This window comes from Pseudonaja textilis, chromosome 2 (assembly GCF_049901715.1).
Source record: "Pseudonaja textilis isolate UNSWEBS1 chromosome 2, rPseTex1.2, whole genome shotgun sequence".
NCBI lineage: Eukaryota > Metazoa > Chordata > Lepidosauria > Squamata > Elapidae > Pseudonaja > Pseudonaja textilis.
The window spans coordinates 175819699-175847239 of record NC_141991.1 but is presented as its reverse complement, the minus strand read 5'-3'; the positions used below and the strand labels follow the sequence as shown (position 1 = coordinate 175847239).

General features: G+C 40.7%; 1 protein-coding gene across 1 annotated transcript; it reads left to right on the top strand.

The window, feature by feature from the left end:
- Positions 1–157: 157 nt before the first annotated feature.
- LOC113444567 (uncharacterized) lies at positions 158–23921 on the top strand. The gene is made up of 5 exons (XM_026713385.2): positions 158–544; positions 14065–14169; positions 18904–18963; positions 22491–22556; positions 23724–23921. Exons 1-5 carry the CDS (start codon positions 173–175, stop codon positions 23784–23786), a joined length of 666 nt encoding a protein of 221 aa, XP_026569170.2. The 5' UTR covers positions 158–172; the 3' UTR covers positions 23787–23921.
- Positions 23922–27541: the final 3620 nt, after the last annotated feature.

Sequence of the window (27541 nt, the reverse complement as noted above, 5' to 3'; positions counted from 1 at the left end):
TCTTTTGGGGGGGGCGAGGGGGGGGCAAGCGTGAAAAGGCGGGAGGATTGGAGGGTGGGGGGGGGAAGAGAAGGCGAAGAAAGACATGTGCGCCTGCGCAAATGGCTTCCGCCCAGCGGCCGGCGCTTGCGCAGACCGTTTTCCTGGTCTGGCGTCCGCGCTACATAAGAAGATGCAGGAAGGCGGCGCTAATGAGAGTCGCTCTGCAGCCCCTGAGGAGAAGAAGAAGAAGAAGAAGAAGCCGAAGAAAAAGAAGGAGGCGGAGGCAGTGACGGTGACGGAGGCGAAGGCGGAGGCAGAGGCACCACCGCCACTACCACCACTACTACCGCCGCCGCCGCCAGTTGCACCCCCACCGCTCGTAGCAGCAGCAGCAGCAGCAGCAGAGGCGGCGCCAGAAGAAGAAGCAGCAGCGACAGCGGCAGCAGCAGCAGCAGAAGCGGCGGCGGCGCCAGAGGCAGAGGCGGCGGCAGGGGCAGAAGAGGACAGCGTTATAAGCGAGCAACCGGAGGCTGCCACCATGGTGAAGATCGTCGGGGACTTGGTAAGGGAGGCGGCGGCGGCGGCTTCTTCATTCATTGGACGACAGTAGGCCTCGCTGGGGGGGCGGACGGCGGGGAGAAGGACCCCCTCCTCGGGTTGGATAACGCGCAGAGCTCAGGATGGCGCTGCGCCTCCCCGCAGCGCTTCTCCGGCCGGTCCCGGAGGCGCTTGAACCACCCCCCCCCTCTCCCCGGGTCCGGGGAGCGCCGCTTGCTTTGAACCACTCGCTTCGCGTGGCTTTGGGGAAGGGCGAGCCCGCCTGCCCTATCGAGGAGACCCACCGGGATGCGTGGAGGCGCGACGATGCCTCCCCAACGCCCCACAGGCGCTTTGGAGCAGACTGGCGAGCTTGGGAGGGACCTTGGAGGTCTTCTAGTCCAGCCCCCCCCCGCCCCCCTCCCCTTGCTCAAGCAGGAGGAGACCCTGTTACCTTTTCAAGACAGGTGGCTGGTCCAGTCTCCTCTTTAAAAAGCCTTCCGGGGCTTGAAGCACCTGAAGGCTGCCGAATTGTTCTCCCTTTGAATAGGAAAATGTTCTCCCTTCATGCCAAGTTGCTTCTCTCCTTGGTTAGTTCCCACCCTGGGGCTTTGGGAAAATCCGGGGTGGCTGGAGCCGGAGGTCCCCCCACAAGGTTGGGCAGGGTGCGCCTCTTCCAGCTTGCTCTGGCTCCTTTTCCCTCCCGAAAATGTTGCCCTGGAGGCTCCTTGGGTGAAATGGGGTGTGTGTGGCTGAGCGCCTTGCAGACAGAGGGGGAGGGGACTCTTTCTCCTGGCCGGGTTTGGTGGCTCGGCTCCTTGGGCCCCCTTGGCCAGGTGGGAAATCAGAAATCAGTGGCGGTGGTCACGCCCGCGGCGCCTGCTCCTTTGGGGCTTCATTTAATTTACCTTTTGGCTTTTACAAGAACTGGCGGGCAGGGCAGCCTGGTTTAGCCAGGAACATGTTTATTTCTTCCTCCCACCCCCCAAAAAAACCCCACCATGGGATTTTCCTTCCCTCTTTCAAAATGCAATGCTGTGAACATGTCGGTAGGCCCACCTTAAACAAGGCTTAAACCTTGATAAGGTGCAGGGAGGGAGGGTAGGTTTAAATGACCCAGTGGGGAGATCTCAGAAAACCTTACTTTATAGTTGGTTTTGAAGCAAAGGTAGAAAGGTCTTACCAGAGCTACATGATGTGTGTGTATGCATATATATAGAGAGAGAGGGATGTATATATATTTCCATTTAGGTAGTGCTGTTACCCAATTGCCTAATTGAAATTCTTCTTTCTTGCACCAGACTTTCTAGCCTACCCAATGCTCAGGAAGACAGATAAGGGAAATTGCAAGAGAAAAGTTACGAAGTTTTATAGTCAGAAATAAACGGAACTTTTACTGATCTATAGAAGTTGTCTTTGCTCATTGGTCACTTGGAAATATTTTTTTAAAATTTCTTTTATATCTGGTTGGGAACTTCTGCCTGTTCAGAAGTTACTGGCTTGCAACTCTTGATACCTTTTCCACTGGATGGATTTTTTTTTTTTTTTGGTAGTTTGAAGCTCAGTTTCTTTCTGTGGGCTGCAGGTTCCTTATCCCTGTCCTTAAAAACATCTCCCCCTTGTCTTCATATAAACCTGGTTTGCAAAGTAGATGGACTCCATTATAAAGGAACTGAGATCACCTTTGGAAGACTTGAAAGATTAGGTTGGGGAAATGGGTTAGGTTTTTCAAAAGAAAATCTGTGTGGGCATTAACAGTCCACACCAACTTGATAGCACATCATCAGTCTGGCTTGTTTGGGCTTCGTTTGTTGTCTCTTGCAATATTGTAGCCTCTTGTGGAAGCAAAGAAATCATGTAAGGTGCTGCTGATTGACAGGATTGCCGTGTTAAACTTGAGTCATCAGAGGAAGTGGATTATTTTCAGAAAGTACTTGACTAATACTGTATAGGTGTTTGTATGCTTTCCTATAACTATGGAATAGAATAACTGACACACCTAGGTACTTTTGCAAACTAGGAAATCACTTTTGATAGCGTGACTTGAATTTTAACCAGTTGGTGATCTAGTTTGATTATTGATCTGGCAGCCATGTCTCCTTGTATATTATGATAATACACATCATAGAAACATAGGTGGATTAATGTTCAGTATTATGCCAAAACATATAAACCTTCATTTTTTTTCTTTGTCTCTACCCACATTCTTCCTATTGCATCTCTTTTCCTGTCCCTCTTGCCACCCCAAAATCTTAAAATCTGGTAGTGTGGCCATCTTTTGGATTTAATTTTACTCACTGGGGACACAAAGCTTACTACAACCTGCTTTTCCTTTCCCTCTCCCACTAATCTGTGGGGTTGCCTGCCCAGCTTTTGAGTATGAATCATGTTATGAGAAACATTTATGTGCAGTAAGGGTTGCTGACTAATGTAGTAGTGTTGAAGGATTAGGGCAATGACAGTTGGAGTTGAAAGGGAATGGGAGAAGATGAACTTTCCACAATCTGATTTTCTCATAGGAAAATTTGTTCTGCTGATTCAGATGCCTCCAACACGGTATTATTAGTGTCAACAACATTGCTTTCTTGATCTTGGGCAGGAATTTTTGTAGTGCTGTTTGGAAATATCGTACATCAAACCTGCAAGCATCAGTATTGTGTTCACTAGTCCAGAAGTGTTGAATTATCTTTTCAAACAGCATGGTCAAGAGCATATGCTTGAGGAAGGCTGACTAAGGCATTTTGTCTTCTTCAGAAATGATTATTATGACATATTTTTAGGAATGCCAGCATTTATAGCTCCATCTAATGAAGGAGAAGGATTAATGAACCGGGTAAACTGATAAGATCATCTGAGGAGACAGTAGAAGCAGGATGTTTTCGGCTTGTGCTTTTGCATTAAGCTTTCTGTAATACATGGTGATTTAGGAATACATACTAAATATGTGGTATCCTACAGTATTGCAATGTTAGTTTACTTTATTGTCATTGCACCTTATACAACGAAATCATACACCTTTTTCAGTGCACATCATGGCCATGAAAATAAACACAAACACACACCCTTCACATTCCAAACATTGAATTGAAAATCCCAACACCACACCAACACTGCACTATACAGTAGAATTCAGCAGAGCTACTGCCCTGATATAGAAGCTGTTTTACAGCCTATTTGTCCTTTTTATTATTCTGTACTGTCTGTCAGATGGTAATCGTTCCCCCCAAAAAGGGTTCCCAGAATGAGATGGATCTTGAGAATATTTTGAACTTTCTTAAGGCAGCGGGAGTTATAAAGTTCTTCCAAAGAGGGGAGAGGGCAACCAATGATCTTCTGGGCAATGACATTAATCCTCTGGAGTGCTTTCCTATCTGCCACTGTGCAATTGGCAAACCATACAGAGATGCAGTAAGTTAAAATACTCTCTGTGGTGCAGCGGTAGAAGGTCACCAGCAGTTTCTTATTCAGTTGTTTTCTGAGAAGCCTCAGTTAGTATAATCTCTGCTGGGCCCTTTTGACCAGGGCTGCAATGTGAGCATCCCAGGTCAGGTCTTCTTTTAGGGTAACACCCAGAAACTTAAAACTGGCCACTTGCTCCACTCAGTCTCCACTGATAAGCGAGGGCTGGATGTCTGATCTTTTCTTTCTATAGTCCACTGTAAGCTCCTTGGCCTTATTGGTGTTGAGGACCAAGTTATAGTCTCCACACCAGGATAGCAACCAGTCTTCCTCATCTTGGTAGGCAGACTCATCCCCCCCCAGAGATGAGTCCCACCACTGTTGTATCGTCTGCAAATTTAGTAATAGTATTACTAGCGTGAATGGGAATGCAGTCATGAACATAAAGAGTATAGAGTATGTTGGTAAGAAACCAGCCAAAAATCAAGATTTGCTGCTTTCCTTAATCTGTCAGTTCATTCTCTTGATCTTTAGCATAGTTTTTCCCCCTGAAAAATACTGCTATTTGATTTATTCTCATGACTAATGAATTGTTCTCTTTGGCGTCTTGAATAAACTAAATCTGTTGGAATTTGCCATCTTTGTTTGCTATATGGTCAGATTAAAATATATAAAAGCAGTCAAAAATGGATTTTTTAGAGAAGGTGGCCAGTCGTGAGAAAACTTGCACAAAGTACTACCATATCAGGACTTTTTGTTTTTGTTTTATTTGCCAAAACAAGATTTGCAGGAGACATCCTGTTGGATTAGATTTTTAATGTCCCTCTATTTTGATGCAGTATTCAAGTTAACCCTTTCTGCTGTGTATTGCATTATTATTACTACATTCTTTATGTAACATGGAATGACATCATTTCTCATTCCTATCAGCTTTCAAATATGCTTGCCATACAGAGTCCAAAAGATTAGAGTGGGATAAAAGCTGATAGATTGATGGACAAACAGGGCAGACCTATCTTCCCATTCCAATTCCTGGCTTTCCACAAATATTAAGTGTGTCCCAAGAATCAAATGATGACCCATCATTTAGGAATGCTACTTTGAGAAGGATGAACTGGTGGAGCTACACTTCTGTAGTGTTTGTTGATGACTACAACTTTTTGAATTCCTGTTGCAGCTAAATTCTAGGAAGTACACATCCCAACACATCAAGTAACATATGCCTTCATCTGGAGGACATCAGGCTTCCAGTAAGCTAAAATTTGCTGGGTATTTCTTCCCCTTCCTGTAAGATTATTATTCTGAGAGTCTTATAAATTATCTTCTGAAAGGATCAGCCTAGATACTACATTAATAATTATGCTGCACCTCCTTTCCCCAGAATGGCTTGTAATTTGGGGAATCAAGCTTTTATAATTATAAATGTCTAAAGAGGTGTTCCCATTAGACAAGTTAAAGTTGCTAATTGAAACACAGTGCCAGAACAAGAGTTTTTGGAAACTGTTGAGGCAACTTAGCGATGTGGCTAAATTTGGTGGAATTCCCCGGATCAAGTGCGGTAGCACAGATGGCCAACGCATCTAGCACTTAGCTTCTCTACTGTTATGAGTAGAGGGAAATGCCTCCTGTTAACCACAGGTGAGCTATGAAGGGAGTTTGTGGAGCAGAAACGCTCAGAACCAGAGTGATTCACCAGATTGAGAGCGGCATAGTACCGTACTGCTAGCTGACCGAGCACCCAGAAAAAAAAAAAACAGGAAATTTCTGCAACAGGAAATTCGACTGTTGAATTTAAAAGTGAACGTCTTATTCGGGCAATTTGATAGTTTGGAAGAACTATGAAGTTGGCAGTCCAGGTAAAGAGGTTTCAAATGTGGTATTTGTCCCCTTGGTCAGGTGTTTCTGTCATAGATACAGAGTGTACCATAAGGAATAAGGACTTCTTGCCTTAATTACTCATCTGTGAAGAAGGGAGAAAGGCTGGCAGCCACATGTGGTTCTAAGAGCAGTTCTGCAGTCCTCCTTCACTGACTTTCCCGGCAGCTGGGAATTCTCTTTGAACAACATCACGCTGGCTGGGGAATTTGGGGAGTTGAAATCCACCCCCATTTTTAAGTTGCCAAGGTTGCAAAACCCTGATCTAGAAGGCTACAGGTCCACCACTTTTCCATTGCAACACAGACTTTTTTGTTTGTTTAGTCAAATTTGATTTCAGTTCATGGATACTGAGGCCCTTTCCATGTAAATAGGCCAAGGCAGTTCCTGATTTGATATTGGACCACAAACTTGCTGCCTACTTTTAAGAAATAATATCTAGGAGGCACCGCAGTCTGAAATGGGCTGCCCCATATATTGATTGGAGGATGTTTTGCAATCCCTATCTAGGTATCTCCAGTCCTGGATGAGTGAGAAAAGAGGAAGCTACAAACCAGAGTGCTAAATTTGCCTTATTCTACACAATTGTTACAATAGCGTATCTTGGACATGGTTACAATTTTTTCCCCCCATAACAGGTTAAGAGGGCTTGTTGCTAGTGTTGCTTTTTGCCTTATAAACTGCAGGCACAAGGATACAGCTATAAAAAGTCAGTGTTGCATTATCATTTTGAAATGGCTATTCTCGAAACTTCTTAATAAGGGAATTAATATTTGATGCAGATACATAATGTTCAGCCAGCAACAAATGGCAGATGCCAGTGTGTACGTCAGCTAAAATTTCATAACCCTTAATGGGAGAGTTGGCCAGGAAGACGACGCTTCCAGCCCTAAATATTCTTGTGAGCTTAATATGCAAAAGTGATACAGCAGTCTTTTAAGCCCCCTTTTTTTTCTTCCTTCTTTCATATTGTACTGCAGTTCATTTGTTTTGTTCTTCACCTTACGTGCCCCACTTTAATTGGGCGCCACAAAACTTGAGTTGTAGAAAAAAACAAAGGTCATTTTTCCAGAGGTTGATCTGAAGTGTAAAATCAGGCAGTGATGTCAGTTTATATAGAGACCTTTAGACGTCTGATCTAAGACAATATTTGCTTGTGGGAAAAGCTTAAGGGAAAGTCTTAGTTTGCATGCTTATGTCTTGTTTTTTTGGTTTTGGTTTTTGGCTCAGACCACAATTGAGGGCATCTTCTTGAATTCTCTCTTGCCACTGCTTATGAATGAGTCAATCGGTAAACAGATTTTCCAAATGCCCTTTGGTTATTTGCCTTGTTCATAATTCTTACTGTAAATATACAGTCGTTCATGCCTGTTACTACAGATAGTCCTCAACTTACGACCATAACCGAGCCCAAAATTTCTGTTGCTAAATGAGACATTTGTTTGGTGAGTTTTGTCCCATTTTACGACCGATCTTGCCACTGTTGTTAAGTGAATTGCTACAGGTGTTAAATTAGTAACACGGGTGTTAAGTGAATCTAGCTCCCCCATTGACTTTGCTTGTCAGAAGGTCACAAAAGAGATCACATGACCCCCGGGACTCTGCAACCATCATAAACATGAGTCAGTTGTCAAGAGTCTCTGAACTTGGATCACATAACCATGGGGATGCAGTCATAAGTGTGAAAAACGGTCATAAGTCACTTTTTCAGTGCCATTGTAATTTTGAACGGTCACTAAATGAACTGTTGTAAGTTGAGGACTACCTGTGTCTGGTCTTAAGCATTGAGATCCTGGGCTCCCAACTGGAGGTGGTATCACAAAGTTTGACCTAGTTTGGGAGCCTTTTTTTTTTTTTTTCCCTACTGCATGGACCTTTTTATACTCGAAGTCCAGTAAGAATATTTTTAAAAAGCAAATGAGAAGTAGCAGGAAATATATTATCTGTTTACCGTAGAACCAGTTCATGACCCTCTTGGTTTTTTTTCCCCCTTGCACAAGCTGAAAATAAGCAGGTAGCACGTTAAAATGTTTCTCATTCTTTCTTTTTAACAGTCCTGTTATACTGGCCAGCAATGCTGCTGGTTCAGATTAGAAGTGAATTGAGTGCTTTTGGCTTTCTACCTAGCCCTATGCTAGAGAATTCAGAATACAATGCCAGAAATCTGGAAATAGATACCTTTTTAAGCATGCACCTGAAAACTAGAAGTATCTGCGGCAAACTGTCAGGTTGGTTGCAAAGCTGGACTGACTGCAATATAGTAAATGGAATAGAAAATGGATTTCAATCAGTATCGGTGCTCCTGTTAAGCTACCCTGTGGCTTACTAGTATACCAAGCATGGTTTGCTTCAGCGCAGTCTTAATAGGCTGAGGTTCATGCAACATCTGAAGGTGAAATCAGAGTATATTACAGCTTTAACTTGACATAAAAGCCTTTAGCTAGTCATCTTGCTATAGATTACATTACAAGTAGTTCTCATTTACAACTATTCATTCAGTGATTGTTCAAAGGTACAATGGCACGGAAAAGGGAGACTTATGACCATTTTTTGAAGTTGTAGCCATTGCACTGTTCCTGCAGTCATGTGATTATGACTTGGGCACTTGGCAACCGATGCATGTTTACAGTAGTTGCAGTGGGCTGTGGTTACAAGATCATAGCAAGCTTCCAACAAGCAAGGGCGAAGCTGGCAGGAAGCCACAAACTGTAGTCATGTGACATAACACTTAGCAATCCTGGGCGATTTGCCAACAATCACAACCAGAACTGTTGTCATAAGTCAGTTCGGTCATGTGATGTTTTGCTTTATGATGGCATCACTTAGCAATGGACTTGCCAGCTCAGATTAAGCAAGGACTATCTGTATATCCAGTATAAGTCAGTGGACACACTAAGTATAGGTTGAATTATTTCCCCCAAGGTACTACAGAAAGTATTTTGTTATTCTTTGAATGTGACAAGCTTGCAAATGATCTTCAGGATAGATGAGCTATAGTGTCTATGGAGATGGAAGGGACACACTTTAAGTTGCAAAAGGCTCTTCAGTGGGCTACATGATATGACAATTACGTTATAAATACTCAGCCAAATGATTGATTGCTGGACCTGTTTTTGTTTTTACTATTCTCTATGGACTCAAAACTGGCCATAATGCATGATAAAATGGTTTCCTAGCTTTCTACATATAGTCCTTGTTTACCAACTGCTCACTCAATGACTGAAGTTACCACGACACTAAAAAGAAGTCAAGTTACAGCTAGTCCTCAAAGTTGCACCTGTTGCACTGTCCCTGAAATCACTTGGCAACTTTGCTATAACTGCAATGTCTTGAGGTCATGTGATGACCCGGGGCGTGGCACAAAGGCAACACATAAGCAAGAAGAGTCCCTTTAGTACCTCCAACTTTGCCCCCAATGTCCAGGTTACCTTCGGCTGGAGAAAAAACTCTCCCAAGAACAGTCTAAGTGGAGGAAATTCAGTCCGAAAACAAAGTACATACAAACTGTAAATAAAAATCCAAACACAAACCAGGCTGCAGTAATTAACTTGACAGCGCAGGATAAGGAATTGCAGACTTGAAAGGCCAATAAAACACACACAGTTGGGAAGACGCCAGGACCCCAGATAACTCTCGGACAATACCAGATAATTCACGATTTGCTCCCAACAACTTTGCTGTGCGCAGCCTCCCTTTTTAAACACTGTGTTCCCAGCTGTAGCTAATGAAGGGAATCAGGGCCCTTTCCGCCCCTGTAAGCCACAAACTCACGTTGCTCCCTTCTCTGTTCCTCCCTGTGTGCCTTAGGATGAAGACGGGGTGGGCCTGGATCTTCCTCTGAATTCCCTCTGCCTTGCTCTACCTCTCCCTGCTCTGCCCAGCCGGAGTGTGCCCTTCCCCAGTTTCTTCCACAGCCAACGGAGCCACACTCCCACTCCCTGTCAGCTGCTGGCCTCCCCCTCGGAATCAGGGGTATGACAGGTCACTCATGATTGACATTTGCAAACTTTGCTACCAGCTTCTGGTAGGCAATGCCAATGGGGAAGTTGGCAGTAATTCACAAGTTGTGGTCATATGATGTCACCCATACCAAACCAAAGTGGTTTGTTAAATGACTGCAACAAAAAGCAATGTTGTGAGTCAGGCAAAATTTTAAGATGTCTCGCTTTATGACAGCGTTCCATAGCGATGGTGTTTCCAGTCCCAATTGTGAATATTAAGTGAGGACTACTGTTTATTCTACTGATGATGCCAATACAAATTTTAGTAAGATCTTAGTAAAACCAAGAACAGACACAGAAGACCAAAAACCAGCCAAAGCAACTGCTGCTTCTTACTAAATGAATATGACCTAGATCAGACTAAAATATTTTCGCAAACACTGATCAGCTGAATAGTTGATTTCAAAGAAAGAGGAAGAATTTTTTGTTAAACCACTAACCCAGATAATATAGGAAATCCAACAACGGCTTATTTGTGCCCCTGCAGATAAACTGAAATGGCAGACTTTCCTTCATTACAATCTTTCCTTTTTGCCAAGACCCGAATAATTTGGGAAAACAAAATCTTGCCAACTCCGCTCTGCGGGGACGCAGCTAGGGCATGATCCACAAGGTGATAGTCATATATTAACTTTAAAAGCATGTGGGAAACCACATGAAATGCAAAGTGTGCAAACGCTTAGCCCTTTGGAATGCAGCCACAAACATTGGCCCATCCTTGAATGTCACTTGAAAGTTATATCTTGATTATCAGGCAGGTAAACCAGGAAATCTTGTATGCTGGTTCTCCGACTGGGCTGTATTTTCATCCCATTGCAGATTCTACAGGGAGACTATTAAGCTAATCAACCCCAGCACTAACATAATTTTAATTGTTGTTAATAACTGCAACTTAAAAGAGTGGTTCTTCCAGCTTTCTAAAGGACCTGGGGGGATGGGGGAGGGAAAGAACCCTTTCTAGAACTTCACAAAGTAAGACTCAAAATGAAGAAGGTGGGTAACAGTTCCAGAAAGTTGAGCAAGATGGGAAAGACTCTGAAATGTGATGTGTTCGTTCTAAGATTGAGAGCCAGTTTGGTCTAGTGGTTAAGGCAGGGGAATTCTGGGAGTTGAAGTCCCCAAGTCTTAAGGTTGCCAAGTTTGAAGACCACTGGGTTAAGGCATCAGGTTAGAAAGCAGGAGGCCATGAGTTCAAGTCTCATCTTACCACCATGAAAGCCAGCTGGGTGACTTTGAGCCAGTCACACACTCTTTGCCCAACCCACCTCACAGGGTTGTTGTTCTTTTTTGGGGGGGGAAATAGGAGGAGGAAGGCGTGTTGGCAGGATATAAATAAATGGGGAATGAAGTTGATGGCACAGTCAAGCTAAGCCTGCAGCAACATGCATTTTAATCAGTTTGTTTATTAATTGGGTGTTCTTTGTCTCCTGACAAAGGAGAGCATGGATAGTTTGAACTGCAGACACTCCCAATAACCCAGTGGAGTGATTGACAGAAGGAAGAAATGGGGATACAGTGGGAAAAAGAGCAAGACCACATGGACCTCACTGTCCTGGACATGAATCAAAAGGTGACAGCAGAATCCGGAAGACTGCCCCTAGGCTATTCAGACTACTATGATGCCTAGAATGTTGGGTCCGATTAACTTGATGGGCAGGTTTAATCTGGAAACGCTGGTATGCGCATCCAAGAACTTTGAGAGAACGTTGTGAAGGCTTCCTTTCTGAGAAGCAAAGAAACAGAAGGGGATTGACTTCGCTTGCTGAAGTCTTACGTCTTTTGGAACAAGAGTCTAGTGTTTGGGCACTCTCAAAGCTTGACCAGGAAGACCCTGCACAAATAGCTGTCCAATTTCTTAAAAACCTCCATGGAGTACCCACAATTTCGGGAGGGAAGATTAATTGTTCTCATGCCCAAGAAATTTCCCCTTAATTCTACACTGGATCTCTCTTTAATGAGCTTCCACCCATTACTTCTTGTCCTGCCTGCAGGTGCTTTGGTGAGTAGGTCAGCCCCTCAAATATTGGAAGATTGCTATCCTCATTAACATTTATAATGTTATTGTTATTACCTAAGACAAATCCTTACGATCTTCATATGACAGATATGATTTACAGCCATTTTTTAACTCGGAAGCTGAAACCTAACTAAAATTTGAGGTATCTCTGATTTTGCAAAATAATCCCTATCTGCTTTTCTTCCATTTTGACCAGTAACTACAGTGGGTTTAATCTAAAGAAGTTGGGCATTTACCTTACCTGGTTTTTTTCCAGCGGTTTTGTGGTTTAGGAATATGTTGGATAAACCCAGAACTTTGGGTTGATTTACACATCATGGTTCAGATAATTTGAGTTTGTCTGCTATAATATGTGAGGCGGCCTTTGGGGGTTCCTGGCATCTACAGCTAGTGGTAGAACAGTCTGCATGATTGATGGCAGGGGAAACCAGTCATTTACACCTGTGTTGTAGGTCCTCTGCATATTGCCTGTTGGGTTCAGGTGCAATTCAAAGGATTGGTTTTGGCATTTGAAGCCCTTAAAAGAGTTGTCTGTCACATACCTGTACAGGCACCTTTTCAAGGTAGATCTGACTTCTTGAGTATGATCACTGCAGATGAAATGCTGTGAATTCCCATTTAATGAGAAGTGAGGTACCAAAAAGCACCTTTTCCTGGAATTTAGATCAGCAGCTACTTTGGATTTTTTTTATTATTATTATTTCTTTTGAAAGGCAGGCAAGACGAAATTATTTTAAAGTAGTTAAAGTTACTCTTTGCTGATAGGCAGCCTTTGATTATTAAAACAATAGCGGAAACTGACTTGATCTTTTATTGTGGGTTTTTTTAGGGCCATTGTTTTTGTGCATTTAACATGGTAAACTGCCAGAGATATTTGGATTCTGACAGTACATACATGACAAATAAATAGTTAGACAATTGGATTTTTTTTCCTTTTTGGACTATTAATTTTCACAGATTACAAAACTGAACTAATTCATATGCTTCAATTATGGCAAGCATATTTAACCTACCATTTTCTAACATTCCCTGCAAGAAAAAAAAGTCCTTTTTTAAAAATACTTCACAGTAATTCTCAATTTATAACTATTCATTTACTGTTTGAAGTTACAGCAGCTCCAAAAAAAAAAGTAACGTGTGATTGTTTTTCATACTTACGACCGTTGTAGCATCCCCACGGTCACATGCTCAAAATGCAGATCCTTGGCAACTGGCTCATATTTATGATGGTTGCGGTGTCCTGGGGGTCATGTGATCCCCTTTTGACAAGCAAAGTCAATGGGGAAGGCAGACTCACTTTACAACCGTGTTACTAACTTAGCAACTTGCAGGGCTTAAAAACTCTCAGGAAAGGTCATAAAATACGGTAAAAATCACTTAACTCTTGCGTTTAGCAATAGAAATTTGGGGCTCAATGGTGATCGTAAGTCGAGGAATACTTGTGCTTCATATTGAATGGTGTGGGTTTTTTAAAAAATTAAAACCTTATATTGACGATATTGTGATTGACATAGAAAGTCTCCCTGCAGTTTTGAAAGCACTGAAGAAGGTAACCTTAATTGCATTTCAGGAATGATGTAATGCAGGAGTGTCAAACTCAAGGCCCGTGGTGCCTCTGCCCAGCGAAAACAGGCTCCCAAGCTCCGTTTTGGCTGGGACGGCCTCCTGCGACCCTGTGCCAGGGAAAATGGAGCTGGGGAGGGCCGCACAGGTGCCCCTGACATGAGTGACATCAAGCTGGCCACACTCACCGTGTTCCCCCGGTCCTCCCTCAGGTTAAACACAATCCTGATGCAGCCTTCAATGAAATCAAGTTTTGACACCCCTGATCAGTGGTGGGATTCAAATTTTCTTACTACCGGTTCTTTGGGCATGGTGTGGCTTGGTGGGCGGGGCTTGGTGGGCGTGGCAGGGGAAGGATATTATAAATTTCCACTCCCATCCCACTCCAGGGGAAGGATACTATAAAATCCCCATTCTCTCCCATCCCCGCTAACCTGCTTTCCAGCTCTGTTCTCCTGTGCAGAGCAACAAAAGAGCCAGCCAATCAGCTGAGAGTTGGGAGGCAGAGAATAGATGGGGGCGGGGCCTGTCAGAGGTGGTATTCCAAACTACTCAAAATTTCTGCTACCGGTTCTCCAGAACTGGTCAGAACCTGCTGAATATCACCTCTACCCATGATGTAATGTGTTGGGGGTAAGGAAGTATTTTATTGCTCCTATAAAATGGTCTTGACTCTTTTTTTTTCCCCAGACTGAATTCCGAGCTGAGCTGTCGAATGCTGGGAGCAAGCTCATAGTTGTTGACTTCTCTGCCACCTGGTGTGGGCCATGCAAAATGATCAAGCCTTTCTTCCATGTAAGTAATTTGGATTCCTTCAACATTTTGTTTATAATAAAGCACGAGGAGAGCAGGATGTTATAGATGGGGATTCCTTAGAAACCAAGGTTACCTGAAAGAGATGCATAAGAATTCTTGAACCTAGAAGGGTTGAAATATTTATGGGCCTCTGTTCATGCTTACCTTGTGAGATTTGTGTGTGCTTTCATGAAAAAGGGGTTATTCTCTTTTCCAAGCTGTCAGTAACAGCAGCACTGATATATAGAAACAGTGGCATGTATCCGTCAAGTTTACTTGGCTTTGTTCGTCAGGCTCACATATGCCGTTCCAATCATAATTCATAATTCCTTAATTCAGATTAAAACAATCATCATTAGGTCCTGTGCTATTACTGTCTTATTGGTGTTTTAGTAAGGGCCCTTGGAACGATGCCGAAGATGACCAAAACCTCTGGAAAACACTCCCTGTCCAATCTGCTCTGCTACAGATTAAAACAATAGTACAACAATAAAAGTTAAATCAGTAAGATATGATTTCCAGAGTGATGCCACAGCTTTATTAGGAGCCGCTCAAAGGACATAAAAGTATATGCAAGTTTCAGATGTTTCAGTACTCTTCAAGTACTGAAAATGTTAACCAAAACAAATAATGGGGAAGGAACTTTTTCTTACAAAAATTAGACCACATGTTACATTGCTCCAGTCTTGTAACAGAGTTATAATTAAATTATGGTACAAACCACAGACCGGAAGGCTGAATGCTTTTTCTTTGCTATATATGTGAGGCAGGTTTATTATAAAAAATATGCATGTATGTGTTAACCCTAATATTTAGAAGTTATCTACTTATATGTGCCTAATGATATAAGTGATCGTGTTAGATCTGTAAATGAGAAGTGACAATACTTAACCAGGTTATAATAACTCATCTCTTAGGTAAAGACAGCAAATCCAAATGCTACATCGATCAACCTTTTCCAGTAAAAGCAGCCAGATATACTTATTTTATTCTATTAACATGGTCAGACAAGTCACTCTTAAATACACTTTCCTTAGTTTTTAAAATTATTCTTTAACCCATTCAAAAAAAAAAAGCCCCAGATGTAGTTGTTGATCATTTGTGCTTCAAAGTGAAAAATCTTTTAGAAATTTAGCAGATTTCTTTTGTATCAATAAGTAAAAAATATCCTTTTGTTTGTCACTTCTAAAAAAAAAAGTCCTTCCAAATCTTAGCAGAGTGTTGTGTATATGCAGAAGAGAAAAAAAAAATCCAAATCAATGAACTCATTAATTTCTGTTCATCTTCTTTAGAGAATAAGTCATCCATGAGACCCATTTGTATTATATTTAAATCCTCCTTCAAATTTATTTCATAGACGTCCATTGCAGCTCTTTTTTATTTTACAAATTCATAGAACTTTTCAATTTTATCAAGGATTGTATCAATTCTGTCCAAACACTTGGCTGAAAGGTAATTCAAAAATTTGCGCTAAGGACTTCCATTTTCTTCTTGTTCTTATTCCCTTGTTGTACTGTCCAAAATGTAAGCATCCTTATCATTAAAAAAACCTTAAGCAATCTCCATTTTTCCCATGAGAAAATATCTTCTAAATAATTTAGAAGTATAATTCTGAATCCTCTGGCCCTTTAATCTATTGTTAACTCTCCAAAATCCGTACACTAATCATCCTTTTTCTTCATAGTCCAAAAGAATTTGTATAGCTTTTTAAAAAAATTATATCAAACTTACACCGCCTTTTAAGGAGATGGAAACTCATTCAATGAATCTAGAACAGCGGTCGCCAAGCCACTGGTGGTCCGCAAGAAAATTTTGGTGGTCCACAGAGAAATGTCACTCCCAGAGCACCCCCCAAAGCAATTAATCCAGACTGCGCAGGAACACCAGGCTGCGCCGCCCACATGGCCCGCAGGAACCCACCCTACCCGCTCACTCCTTACCTGGCAAACTTGCCTGCTAAATTGCTATTTTTCCTTTTTTTCCCCCCGACCATCAGCTGTTCTGCTGTGCTGGGAGATTTAGATTAGCTAGAAAGCAGGAAACTGTTGGTTTTGGGTAAAAGTTGTTCTTTTTTAATTTAAAAAAAATCAATATTTATGTAAACATTTATAATATTTACATACGAGCCATGCCTAGCCAGTCACATGACCACCAAGCCACACCCACAAATTAGGCCACGCCCACAGAACTGGTTGTTAAGAAATTTGAATCCCCCCCTGCCTCTGTGTGCTTGTCTGTGTGTGTGTGTGAGAGAGAGAGAGAGAAAGGGAGGGAGGGAGGAAGATTAGAACTATCTCTATCTCTCTCCCACCAACATCAGCAAGCCACCGTCAGTCAAAATTCATATTAGTGGTCCCTGGGATTTAAAGTTATGCGTTTGGTGGTCCCTGAGGTCTAAAAGATTGGCGACCCCTGATCTAGAAGAACCTTGCCAGTTTGAAAACGTCTTAATCTTTCCAATATAAAAATGTTTTTTTAAAAATCCAAAAAAGTGATTAAGATATAAGGCTTCATTGAGCCTATGTCCATAAAGGCAATTTGGGAAGAGTGAGCTTGATGTAATCCTGATTTCTAGTCATTCTGTTCGTAAGGTGACAAAAAAATATGGCATTTTCCATGGACTACTCATGAGGATCACCTGTCCAGTGTCATATTATCCTCCTCTCTCCAGCCCTTATACTTCAGTAGGCCCTGCTATAATTTAATTAGCTTTGTGGTTCCCTTATATTGAGTTGCTTTTTGACTATCTCTCCTTTGTTCCAGAGAAATTATGGCTCATATCCAGCATCTTTGCAAAATCTGCCTTGCTAGCTATAAAAGCCAACATCATCTGCTCTCAAAAAGTCGGCATTGTGCCGCAGTTCTTAAGGACTGGGAATTCTGCTTTTACCAGGGCTTTCGTATCTGTTTATTTTACAGTTAGCTGTATATTATCCTCTCTCCAGCCCTTACACTTCAGTAGGCCCTGCTATAATTTAATTAGCTTTGTGGTTCCCTTATATTGAGTTGTTTTTGTTTTGTTTCTCAGGTCTTATCAGTGTGTAGGAGGGTTGCTCCTACAATTAACTTGTGGCTGGCTGGCTGGCTGACTTACTGTAGCAGTCTGCATCTTTGGGAACTGTGAGGCTCTGCTACTCGTTACCCAGCTGTGGTAGCTTAAGTGTCTCCAGACCCATTTAGTTTCATATCATCCAGACACAATTGGCCGCTTCTTTAGTTCTCCAACTTAATTTCTTTTCTCTCTTCCACATCCTGTGACTTCAGAGTTTTGTTTTTTTTAATCTCTCTATGGTTTAAAGCATGGTCCTTTACTTTCTTAAAGTCCCAGGGAACACAAAACCATGAGAAAGGAAAACACACAGAAATTTTGAGTTTTTCCTTCCACGGGTCTGTAAATTAAAGTCAGTCTCGGAATAGAGATTATAGATTTAATGATTTAGGTATCGTCTGAGTCATATAAGATAAAGAGCAAAAGTTAGACTAACCAGCCCCGCAAGTTTTAAAAGCATCAGAGCTAAAGGGACATGTCCATTAAAACATGTTTATAATAAGGTGGGGACGAAAAAAATGTAAGCAATATTGCAGCAACTGCAATCCGATGGATTTTTGTGGCCCCATCGAAGTTAAAAGCAGTTTGGGTTGTTGATCTTAGGTGCTGCAATAATCTTGAACGACTGCATTCCTTGTCTGGGACACAACCCAATTCTGAACTGCAGTATGTTTCGTTTCAAAAATGAAGAAATCTATAACAATATGTCATGTATTCATAAGAGCTGGCGGAATTATTATAATTCCTTACCTTGTTTACACTCTTGGAGACCTGGAGAGATAGTTTATGGCTAGTCCAATTATTTGATATAACAGCAGAGCAAAAAAATTGGGCTTTTCGTGGATGAAAGCTATAATAGGAAACCATTTTACTTTCTCCTATTCCATCCTGGGCATGTCACCTTCTATCTTTTGCATACTGAGTGGAGTCCAGTTCATTTCACTAGGCAAAAAGCAAAGGGAATTTGGCCTCGGAGTGAAGTTTATCTTCTAACATGGACATCCTTCAAAATTGCACGTCCTCTCACTTATTGTGTCTTGGCAGTTGTCATCCAGTAGCCTGGTAATCATAACAGATAATAGCTGTTTGAGCCTATAAATCAAATCAATCAATCAATAAAGTAAATAATGCATCCTGAATGTGCATGGCTTCAAATTTAAAAAAGATACGTGGTGCCCAGCCCTAGTTTCTCTTGGGCTTTAGGCCTGGGGGGAGAAAAATCCATTGCAGATTATTTAATTTGGCATCAACAGGAGCTTTCATCCCACCATGTGTTTATTGTTTTAGGGTAATCTGTCTCCATAGTCTTTGCTGCTTTAATTAATGAAAGCATCTGTTTATTTGTCTTCAGCCCATGAAGATGGGCCATTGTTCAGAAGTCTGGGACTTGCATTTAGGTTTCAGGTTTTGTCTACTTGTTCCCAACACTTGAAAGTTTCTTTCATACCCTGGCTGAGGATAGAAATGGGTGCTTTCTCCTGAAGTGGAAATGCCTAGTATGGCCAACAGTAAGATACGTTGGATGAGAAGTTCAGGAAGATCTAGCAAAGCCCAGATGTGTATATTAAGCAATTGTGGTTTTAAATTTAAGCTCTTTGCGCCTAATAAGGAACAATGGTGTTAAGTGCTAATTGAGATCACCAAGCATACTTTGTTTTCAACGTTCTGTATTTCTTTCATAACAGAGCATGGTGGAAAAATATCCAGAGGTAGTCTTCATTGAAATTGATGTGGATGATGCTCAGGTAAGTTCTGGGGTAGCACTCCCAACTTTGGAAAGGCAATGCAGTATATTCTCATAAAATCCCAGGATTCATATAACTTGTAGTTACGTCAGGCTGGTTTATGAGGGAAATTATGCAAACAGCAGTATGGTCTGACTAATGAAGATGAAAAGTGGACTTTCTTGTTTAAATATTCCAGGAAAACTTTTGAAGAACTCAGCTTTTGTGGGGTGAGCAAGTTCTTTATTTTTTTTATAGCATGAAGTGAACCGTGTTGTAATTTGGGTGAGGAGGAATGTATATGCAGTTAATTTAAAATGCCTTCAAAGCTGTTTAAAAATGTGCAAACTTCAGATAGTTTTCTGTGTGAATAATGTTGATGGAACATAAACGAGTTTTAGTTCTCTTTTTCAATTTGGGTGGAGAAGCACAATCTCTAATAACAGAAGATTTATAGCAGGGCTGTCAAACTCACGGCCCGTGGGCCAGATGCGTTATGCGCTGGCCACGCCCATGCCCGGTTTAGCAAAGGGGAGGAAAGTCCCAATACCTCACATGACAATGCGAGTTTGACACCCCTGATCTATAGTATTGATAGGGGGCCTGTGACGTGTGATAGAGAATTTGTGACCTAAGATTATCATTGATCAGGCTAATTGAGACTTCTAGGATCTGAAATTTTATTATGTCTAGAAGATGCTGTGAGTTTAGTTGCACTTGCTTAGATTCTGTACTCCACAGAAAACACAGATGACTTCTAGATATAATAAATTGCTCATATTGCTCCTAAAGTGTTCATCAGAAGTTGCATTTTTCCCCAACTATGCAGCTCATACATAAATACAGCAAAAAAAAAACTTAATAAGGTGGGCCATAGCAAAGGATATGGAAATAAAAAAGGCAAATCATTGAACAGTGCAAACACCAAGCAAGCATGAAATAGAGTCCTGCTAAAAGGCTGGATGTATCAACTTCAGTTTGTGCAAATTTCAGAACTGCAGAACAGTTCAGCTACAACAATTTCCCCAGCAATTATTTGAAGTTACAGCACATTGATTGAATGGTAGTTATGACTAATCCTTGGAGTTCCAGTCATTCCAGCACCCCTGCAGATAATTGCAATCTGGGTTCTTGGCAACTGGTTCAAATTTATTAGTTGCAGCGGCCCACAATCGTATGATCACCACTTACAGCCTTCCCTGCTGGCTTCCCCAGGAAATCAGTGGGGAAGCCAGCAGGAAAGGCTGAAAGTCCCTCCCACCCATACATTCTACCCTGACCATTTTGGCTTGTGCCACACCACCGATCAGTCATGCACTCTTCCCAGCCCACGCCACACCTCTTGTGCACCTTCCCCGGTCTTCTCTCCCATACACTTCCCAATTCAGCCCTAGGCACCACTCAGCAGCCGTCACTTAACATGGCTGCCATCTTGGGACTTGCAACTTCCTGCCAGTTTTCCCACTGTCATCAGGAAGTTGCCTTGTCTAACAACCATGGGATTCAGTTAATGGTAACTAGGACTGAAGGCGTTGCCATTTCTAAGCAATGTGGTTGTGCTGTTTGACTGCTTCATTTAGCGATGGAATTTTGGTCTAATCTAAATTGACATCATAAATTGAGGAAAACCCGTGTATGTTTAAACAGCAGCAGCTTATAGCAAATACAACGTGTATTTTTAATAGTTTGCTTTAAAAACTTGAAATGTGGCTTTTCTCTTTCAAAACACAGAACCAAGCCCATATGTTTCCGTATTTACTCTTAACTAGCTCAACTACCAGGTGTTCAAACAAAGGCCTAGGTGCCATAGATTAAATGTTGAAATATTACATATACTACAAGTACATGTAATATGAGGTACAGCCACTCCCTTTGAAAGAAAGGTCTGGGTGAAATTGTATCTATAGGAAGATTTAACCAGCTTTCTGAATTGTGCAGATATAAGCCAGAACTTTTAGGCAGCTTTCATCAAGTTTTGTTGAATAAGTTGAACTCTCAACAGTTCGTTAAACCGTTCTGGGTAGATCCACATAACATACAAAAGCCAAAGCTGAACATATTATGATTTAGCAAATAGGATTCATATATTTGCCTACCGTACATAAACTGCATTGGGAAGCCTGATATTAAACCAGTAACATATTTTGTTGATTGAATTATTATCTTGTCAAACAAGTTAATTGAGAAATGTGGCACGTGAAACAATTTTTTCCCAAGTGTGCCTTTTTATATAAATGAATCCGGATCACTTGAAATAAAAGTACAGCTTAGTTTTTGATGTCTTGATAGTGAGGTATTTGGCAGTGTTTAAGTTGTGCAAGGTGAAGTATGGCGTTGCCCTAAGTATAAGACAGAGGGCTAATTAAACTTGTTTTATGTAGCTTGGAAGCAAGGGAGGGCCATCAGAAGTAATAAGCTTTTATTAGCTTGATGAGTAAACAGAACTGTCTCAAGTTAAAATCAGACATAAATGGTGTCTGCATTTGGCCTTTAACAAAGCCCTTAATATGCATAGATGACATTTATATTAACTGCTGGAGTAGAGAAAAAGCTATGTTTGCTTCCCTCAGGTGGAATGAAAATGGATGGAATGTTTTTTAGTTTTAGTAAACTAAAAAAAGGGGAGTGTTCTCACATTTGACACGTTATATAACAATTTGTAATTCATCCTGAAATGCTAAAATTGCAGCATTCCTTTCACCACAAAGGACGTTTTCAGATTGCTAGGTGTTGCCTTGGATATCTTCTTAGGGAACCCCGTGAGTTGTAGTTTGGTCAATGCTGTCAGATTAACATAAACTCCACAAGCCTATTCTGGTAAGGAGGAGTTTATTAGAAAACGTGGCCTGAGACTTCACAAAGTTCTTGGCATTTTCCAGTCATTCATAAGACAAATTACAGAAATATAAGGTAGATAAAAGAATGCACTGGAGAGTATATGATAAGGGGAAACTACCTGGAAACCACTTCTGGACTTTGTGCTTGTGATGGAAAAAAGTAAAACTTTGCCTTTGGGGTTTGCCAGTTAGATACGTTTGATGTTATAGAAATGGCTAATATATACAAGTATATAAAAGTAAACAGTTGAGATACGTTATCTTATTACACTAAATGGAGTCAGAAGACAAAGCCTTTTTCTTTTTCCCTCTGCTCTACACTTTTTTCTCTTCCTGTTTTCCCTCCATTATCTTTGTTTTTCTTCATATGTTTTGTACTTTATATTTTGATAAACTATTAAAATGTGTTAACTGGAAAGAATTTTATTGTTCCCTTCTGTGATATCTGGAAGCTACCAGATTTCTTATCTCACTAGAGCTTGTTTCACTTTTCTTAACCTCAGAGATTCTCAGAGGAAAATGCCCACCTGTGATTCATTTTGATAAAGAGATTTTTGTCTTTTCATCTTTGCAAGACACCGAGGCTGCCTTTTGCCTCAAGTTGCAGTGCACTCGAATGACAGAAGGGGAAAGAATTCTGGGGCACAAAGAAAGGATTCTGTTCGCGTCCCGTGTCAGACTGACTGGAGTAACCTTTTCCATCTCTTCTAGGATGTGGCCTCACACTGTGATGTGAAGTGCATGCCAACATTCCAGTTCTACAAAAATAATGAAAAGGTATTTGCTTTCAGATTTCCGGCAAAACCTGCACTGAGCGTGTTTTGCGGGGGGGGGGGTCCAGATGCATTCTCACCTTTAAAAGATTTAATCTGAAATTTGGTACGTGGCCGCATTCATCTGTCCCAAGCTTCCACGCTTACAGGTAGTCCTCAACTTACAACAGTGCGTTCAGTGACCGTTTGAAGTTACAACGGCACTGAAAATAGTAACTTAATGACCATTTTTCACACTTATGACCGTTGCTCCATCCCCATGGTCACATGACTTACATTCAGATGCTTGACAACTGACTCACATTTATGACGGTTGCAATGTCCCGGAGTCATGTGGTCTCCTTTTGCGAACTTCTGACGAGCAAATCAGTGGGGAAAGCAGATTCACTTAACAGCCACGTTACTGATTGAACAACTTCAGTTGATTCGCTTAACAAATGTGGCAAGAAAAATCATAAAATGAGGCAAAACTCCCTTAACAAATTTCTCACTTAGCAACATATTTTTTGGGCTCCATTGTGATCTTAAGTTGAGGACTACCTGTAGTTTTTTTCTCCTTGAGTTCTAGATGAGCTTTAAATATTGAGTAAGAGGTATTCTTTTGTACAATACTAATATGGTAACTTTAAAACAGGTTTGTGAATCTAGTAACCCTTGAGTTTCAGGAACCAAGATCAAAATATATGCTACCATCCTTTTCAAAAACCATTTTGTCCCCTAGTAAGACCTAGGAAGAGTTATTTTTTCCAAAGCAGCCCCTGTTCTCTGGAACAATCTTTCCCACTGGAATCTCAGAGGCCCCCTCTTAGCCTTCCAGAAAGCTATAAAGAATTGGTTTCTCCCCAACTATTGGGATAGGGTGAGGTTGAAGTCTGGGGGTTGAGCTGTTAGTTGATGTGGTAAATGATGGTTGGCAGCAGATTTGGGGTTTTAATTATTGTGAGCTTTTCAGAGTTGTGTTTCATATGATGGCTAACCATAAGTCTCTTTTAAGTATTATATACTTCAGAAAATTATATTGTTCGTGGTAAAATTTTAGTTAAGCAGTGTTCACTTCCTTGATAACAGCATGGAATCAACATTAAACAACCATTTAATGTTGGCAATATCTGTTAACAGAGGGACAACCCTTGAAGTAAAAAGCCTTAAACGTAAACTCTCTGTATTTCAGGTGCATGAATTTTCCGGAGCAAATAAAGAAAAGCTGGAAGAAGCGATTAAGAAGTATATGTAACCAAAGGTTCTTAATTCACGACCGACTGTTAAATTATAGCCTTTTCTACATAACACACTGATCAAGTTAGAATATGTATTCAGATACACACTGACCCTTCAGTCTGTAAATGAAAATAATAAAAAGTATATAAAAGGTTCTGTGTCTTGCTTGAACTCCTGCCAAATCGACCTACCTGAGTAGCAACCTTACTATCTAGTCTGCCTTCAAGGGCTTGTGACTTGTCTGTGGGTGAGTGGACTGTGTGCGTACATGGATACGTTGGCACTTTTTCCTACATTAACCCTTCCCGGGGGAATCTTGGCTTTGAAAAGGTGCTTTTTCAAATTAGACTTTATTTTTTTCCCTGGTGTTTCACTTCTCATCCCAGAACTTCAGTTCTGAAGAAGACCGAAGAAGCTTCTGGTTTTGAGAAGTGAAATGTTTCAAAGAATCAAGGAAGTCCAGCTGCCTTTTGGAAAAATCCATGACCTGGATGATGGAGAATCTCTACAGACTCTTGAATAGATCATTGGAGAATCTCCATAGATAGTTTGAGAGGGAGATTTCTTGGGCAAAGATCCTGTGTGCCTAGGTGGGATGAGCAGCAAGCAGCCATACTTTCATGGTATAAAACCAAATGCAACAAGCCCCAGCACACGTACCATAGAGCATCCTACTGTATATTATCTTTTGTGTATTCTTACTGTGTTTCTCATATAATAAGGCCGGGTCTTTTTTTTTTTTTTTTTTTTTTTTTGAGCCCCGAAAAAATGGCTAGGCCATCTTTTCAGGGGTGACTTAATTCCCCCCCCTTGCATCTTTGGGCGGGCGGGCGGCGACGGCTTGGATGTTGATCTCGGCGTTGGTGAGGCACTTAGTATCGGGGTCAACGCAGGCAGCACCATATCCGGGTGTGCAACAAAAGTACTTCCTAACGGCAAGCCCCCCTCACCATTCCCCCCATTTTGCATGTTTTAATATAGGCCTTAATTTGGGGGGAGGGGCTTAATTTCATTTCATGCCTATGAAACATGCTGGGACTTCCTGTTAGGGGAGGCCGTATTGTTGGAGAAACAGGGTAGTTGGATTAGAACTGGGCAGAAATTGCAGTGGTCTATCAAAATGATGAGTCGGGAAGTTCAGAAAGTAGCTGTCCTGGGGATGGAGAAGTCTCTAGTGATTTATCCCCTATAGAAACGACAGAAGCTCTGCAACTAAGAGACTCCTATGGACATTTCCTCCTGATATCTCACTGAAGAGTTTTAAATGAAACTCAAACAGGCAGTGGACTTCTGGAAAGATTAGTGGAAAATAAAAACCAGTGCATTCCTACACATTCTTTGGCCTCTCAAAACTAAAGAAGGACTGTAGCATTCTTAACTATTAAACTTTCTTCTTCTACCATATAAGACTTGGGGGTGGGGGAACTATCCGCCCAGCTCTAGTTTTAATAATTTGGGTATAATTCAGGATTTTTTTCAAAAAAGCAATTGATATTTAGGAAAACATCAGAATATTCAGATTAAAAATAAGGATTACTGGTGGCAATAGCATCCTTTACAAACAAATTGGGACTGGAGCTTGTGTTATTAAGCAAAACATTAAGTAATGTTACATTAAGTAACACCTGATTTTATGACCTTTTTCTTGCGGTCATTTTTTTTTTTTGTAAATTTTATTTGAGTTTTCACAAAGAGAAAAAAAAATACAAATAAAACATCTTTTTTGAAAGCAGCATAATCCTGGGTTACATTTCTTCGTACAGACACAAATTCAGGTTCATGCTCATTTTTATATTCTATTCCATATCTTACTATTTTACATTTTCTGCATAGCTTCTCCCCTGTTTTAATTTTCTCAATTTTATTTTAATTATCTCAATTCAGATCATTGTATTTATATTTTTTGTCTGTCCTGTTTCAATTATCTATTATCTTTTCTCATTAAACAAAATTTCTCCTGTAGTTACTGATTGGAGTATGACACCTTTATATCTTTTCCCTAAAGTTGTAACATTCAATATACATAACTTCCATTCGGATTCTGCTTGGTACATTCTTAAAATACACACTGTATTCTTAAAAAAAAGAAAAAAAATCATAAATGTATATAATTAAAACAACATTCCATTCCAATTCAATTCTATCAATATTAATATTCATTAAATTCTTAACATCTTTAACATTACTTTTCAATTAAATATCATACTTCTATGGGAACAATTATAAGCTTTCCATAGTTAATTCCCCCCCTTCACTTATATTTTATAAAACATTAATTAAAATGTTCCCATTCCTTCCTAATTCAATTTTCTCATTTATTTTATTTCACTTATTTTATTTACAAACATTTCACTAAATTACACTATTTTATCCCTCATTTTAATCATACGTTGTTTCCAATTTTCTAAAGTTATTTCTATTACTAATATAACAATACAATCTTATGTACCTTTACAGAATCCCTTTTTCAGTTAGATTTTCACCCATTATCTCTAAATAGGTCCTGTTTCTCTATATCTTGCCCCGGTCCTTTGTAACTTCTTTTCCTTTCCTTCTTCCCTCTCTTCTTCTCTCTCCCCTTTTTAACCCCTTGTCTACCTCTATTTCTCTCTTCTGTATTCCCCTTTTCTGTTGCTTTCCAGCATTATACTTATTTTTCAAATAATTTTTCTTTTCTTTGGTTGTTTTTTTAAGTCTTAAATTCTCCATTCTCTTCCCCCCTTTCCTTTTTCTTCCCCACATAGAATTACTTGTTCATTAAAGATGGCTTCTTCTTTGTCCCAGTCTTCTTGTTTTGCAGTCTTTTCTTGTTGTTTGTCATAGTTCCAAATCTCCATTTCTAAGAATTGAAAGACGAAGCAAAAAGAACCATTCCCTTCTTGTGCATCTTCTTTGTACTTTTTAAGTTCCATTTTAAATTCATCCAGAAGTGGTGCCATTGTATACATTTTTAAACAACCACCCGATTGATTTTAGTCATTCAAATATAATAACCAAAAATACAAAGATCACCAAATAATCCAAATACACACAAGCTGTTTCTTTTTTGCTCTTTTTTTTCACTTTCTCTTCCTGGGGTTACTATTTAGTTGCAAAGTTTCAGTTAAAATGTATCTTTTAGAAGTCTTGTTGAAGTTTTACTTTAATTCTTTCTAATTCCAGGCAGTCTTCTCTCTCTTCCAGATCCTGCCCTTATTCTTTTTCTCTCCCTTCCTGCTTATGAAAAAGAAAGTTTTTAATGTCCAGAAATCTTTATTATCCCTTTGGCATTTTGTTTTATTTTCAGCTTAATTGCCTATTGATGTCAAAGCGGATTTTTCTGATTTCTTATTTGTTTCTTATATAGTTGTCATATAGGGAAGGAGAGAGAAGAAAAAAAAAAGCCAAACCTTTCCCTTTTCACTTTCCTTCGCTGCTTCCGACTCTTCTTTGGGAGTGATGTTATTTTTTGTAAGTTTAAATTCCAGGGTACCTTAGCTGTTGCTTTTACAATTTAACCCGGTCAGCCAAAACTTTCACTTCTTATCTTCCTCCTGCACATTCTTTTCCAGTCGAGTTCTTCTTTGTGGTGGCCATTTCTGACCACCGCTGCAACCGCCTTCGGGAAAGGGAGTAATGGCCAGCTGAGGAGGAGAGATGCGGCTCTCCTTGACCCTGCTGGCAGTCTCCCCCCTTCTTCACCACCTCTACGGAGTGGCTTAGCCCCGAAACCAGCTGGCTTGGGGTGCTCCAGCGGCATCGCCGAAGCCCTTCAAACTGGAAGTCCCTTTC

Bases quoted from the DNA above. Each gene is read 5' to 3' on its own strand.
- LOC113444567 (XM_026713385.2), top strand. From the start codon at position 173: ATGCAGGAAGGCGGCGCTAATGAGAGTCGCTCTGCAGCCCCTGAGGAG. The intron at 14,170-18,903 runs GTAAGTAATTTG...CTTTCATAACAG, and splicing joins TGATCAAGCCTTTCTTCCAT to AGCATGGTGGAAAAATATCC. The intron at 22,557-23,723 runs GTATTTGCTTTC...TCTGTATTTCAG, and splicing joins TCTACAAAAATAATGAAAAG to GTGCATGAATTTTCCGGAGC.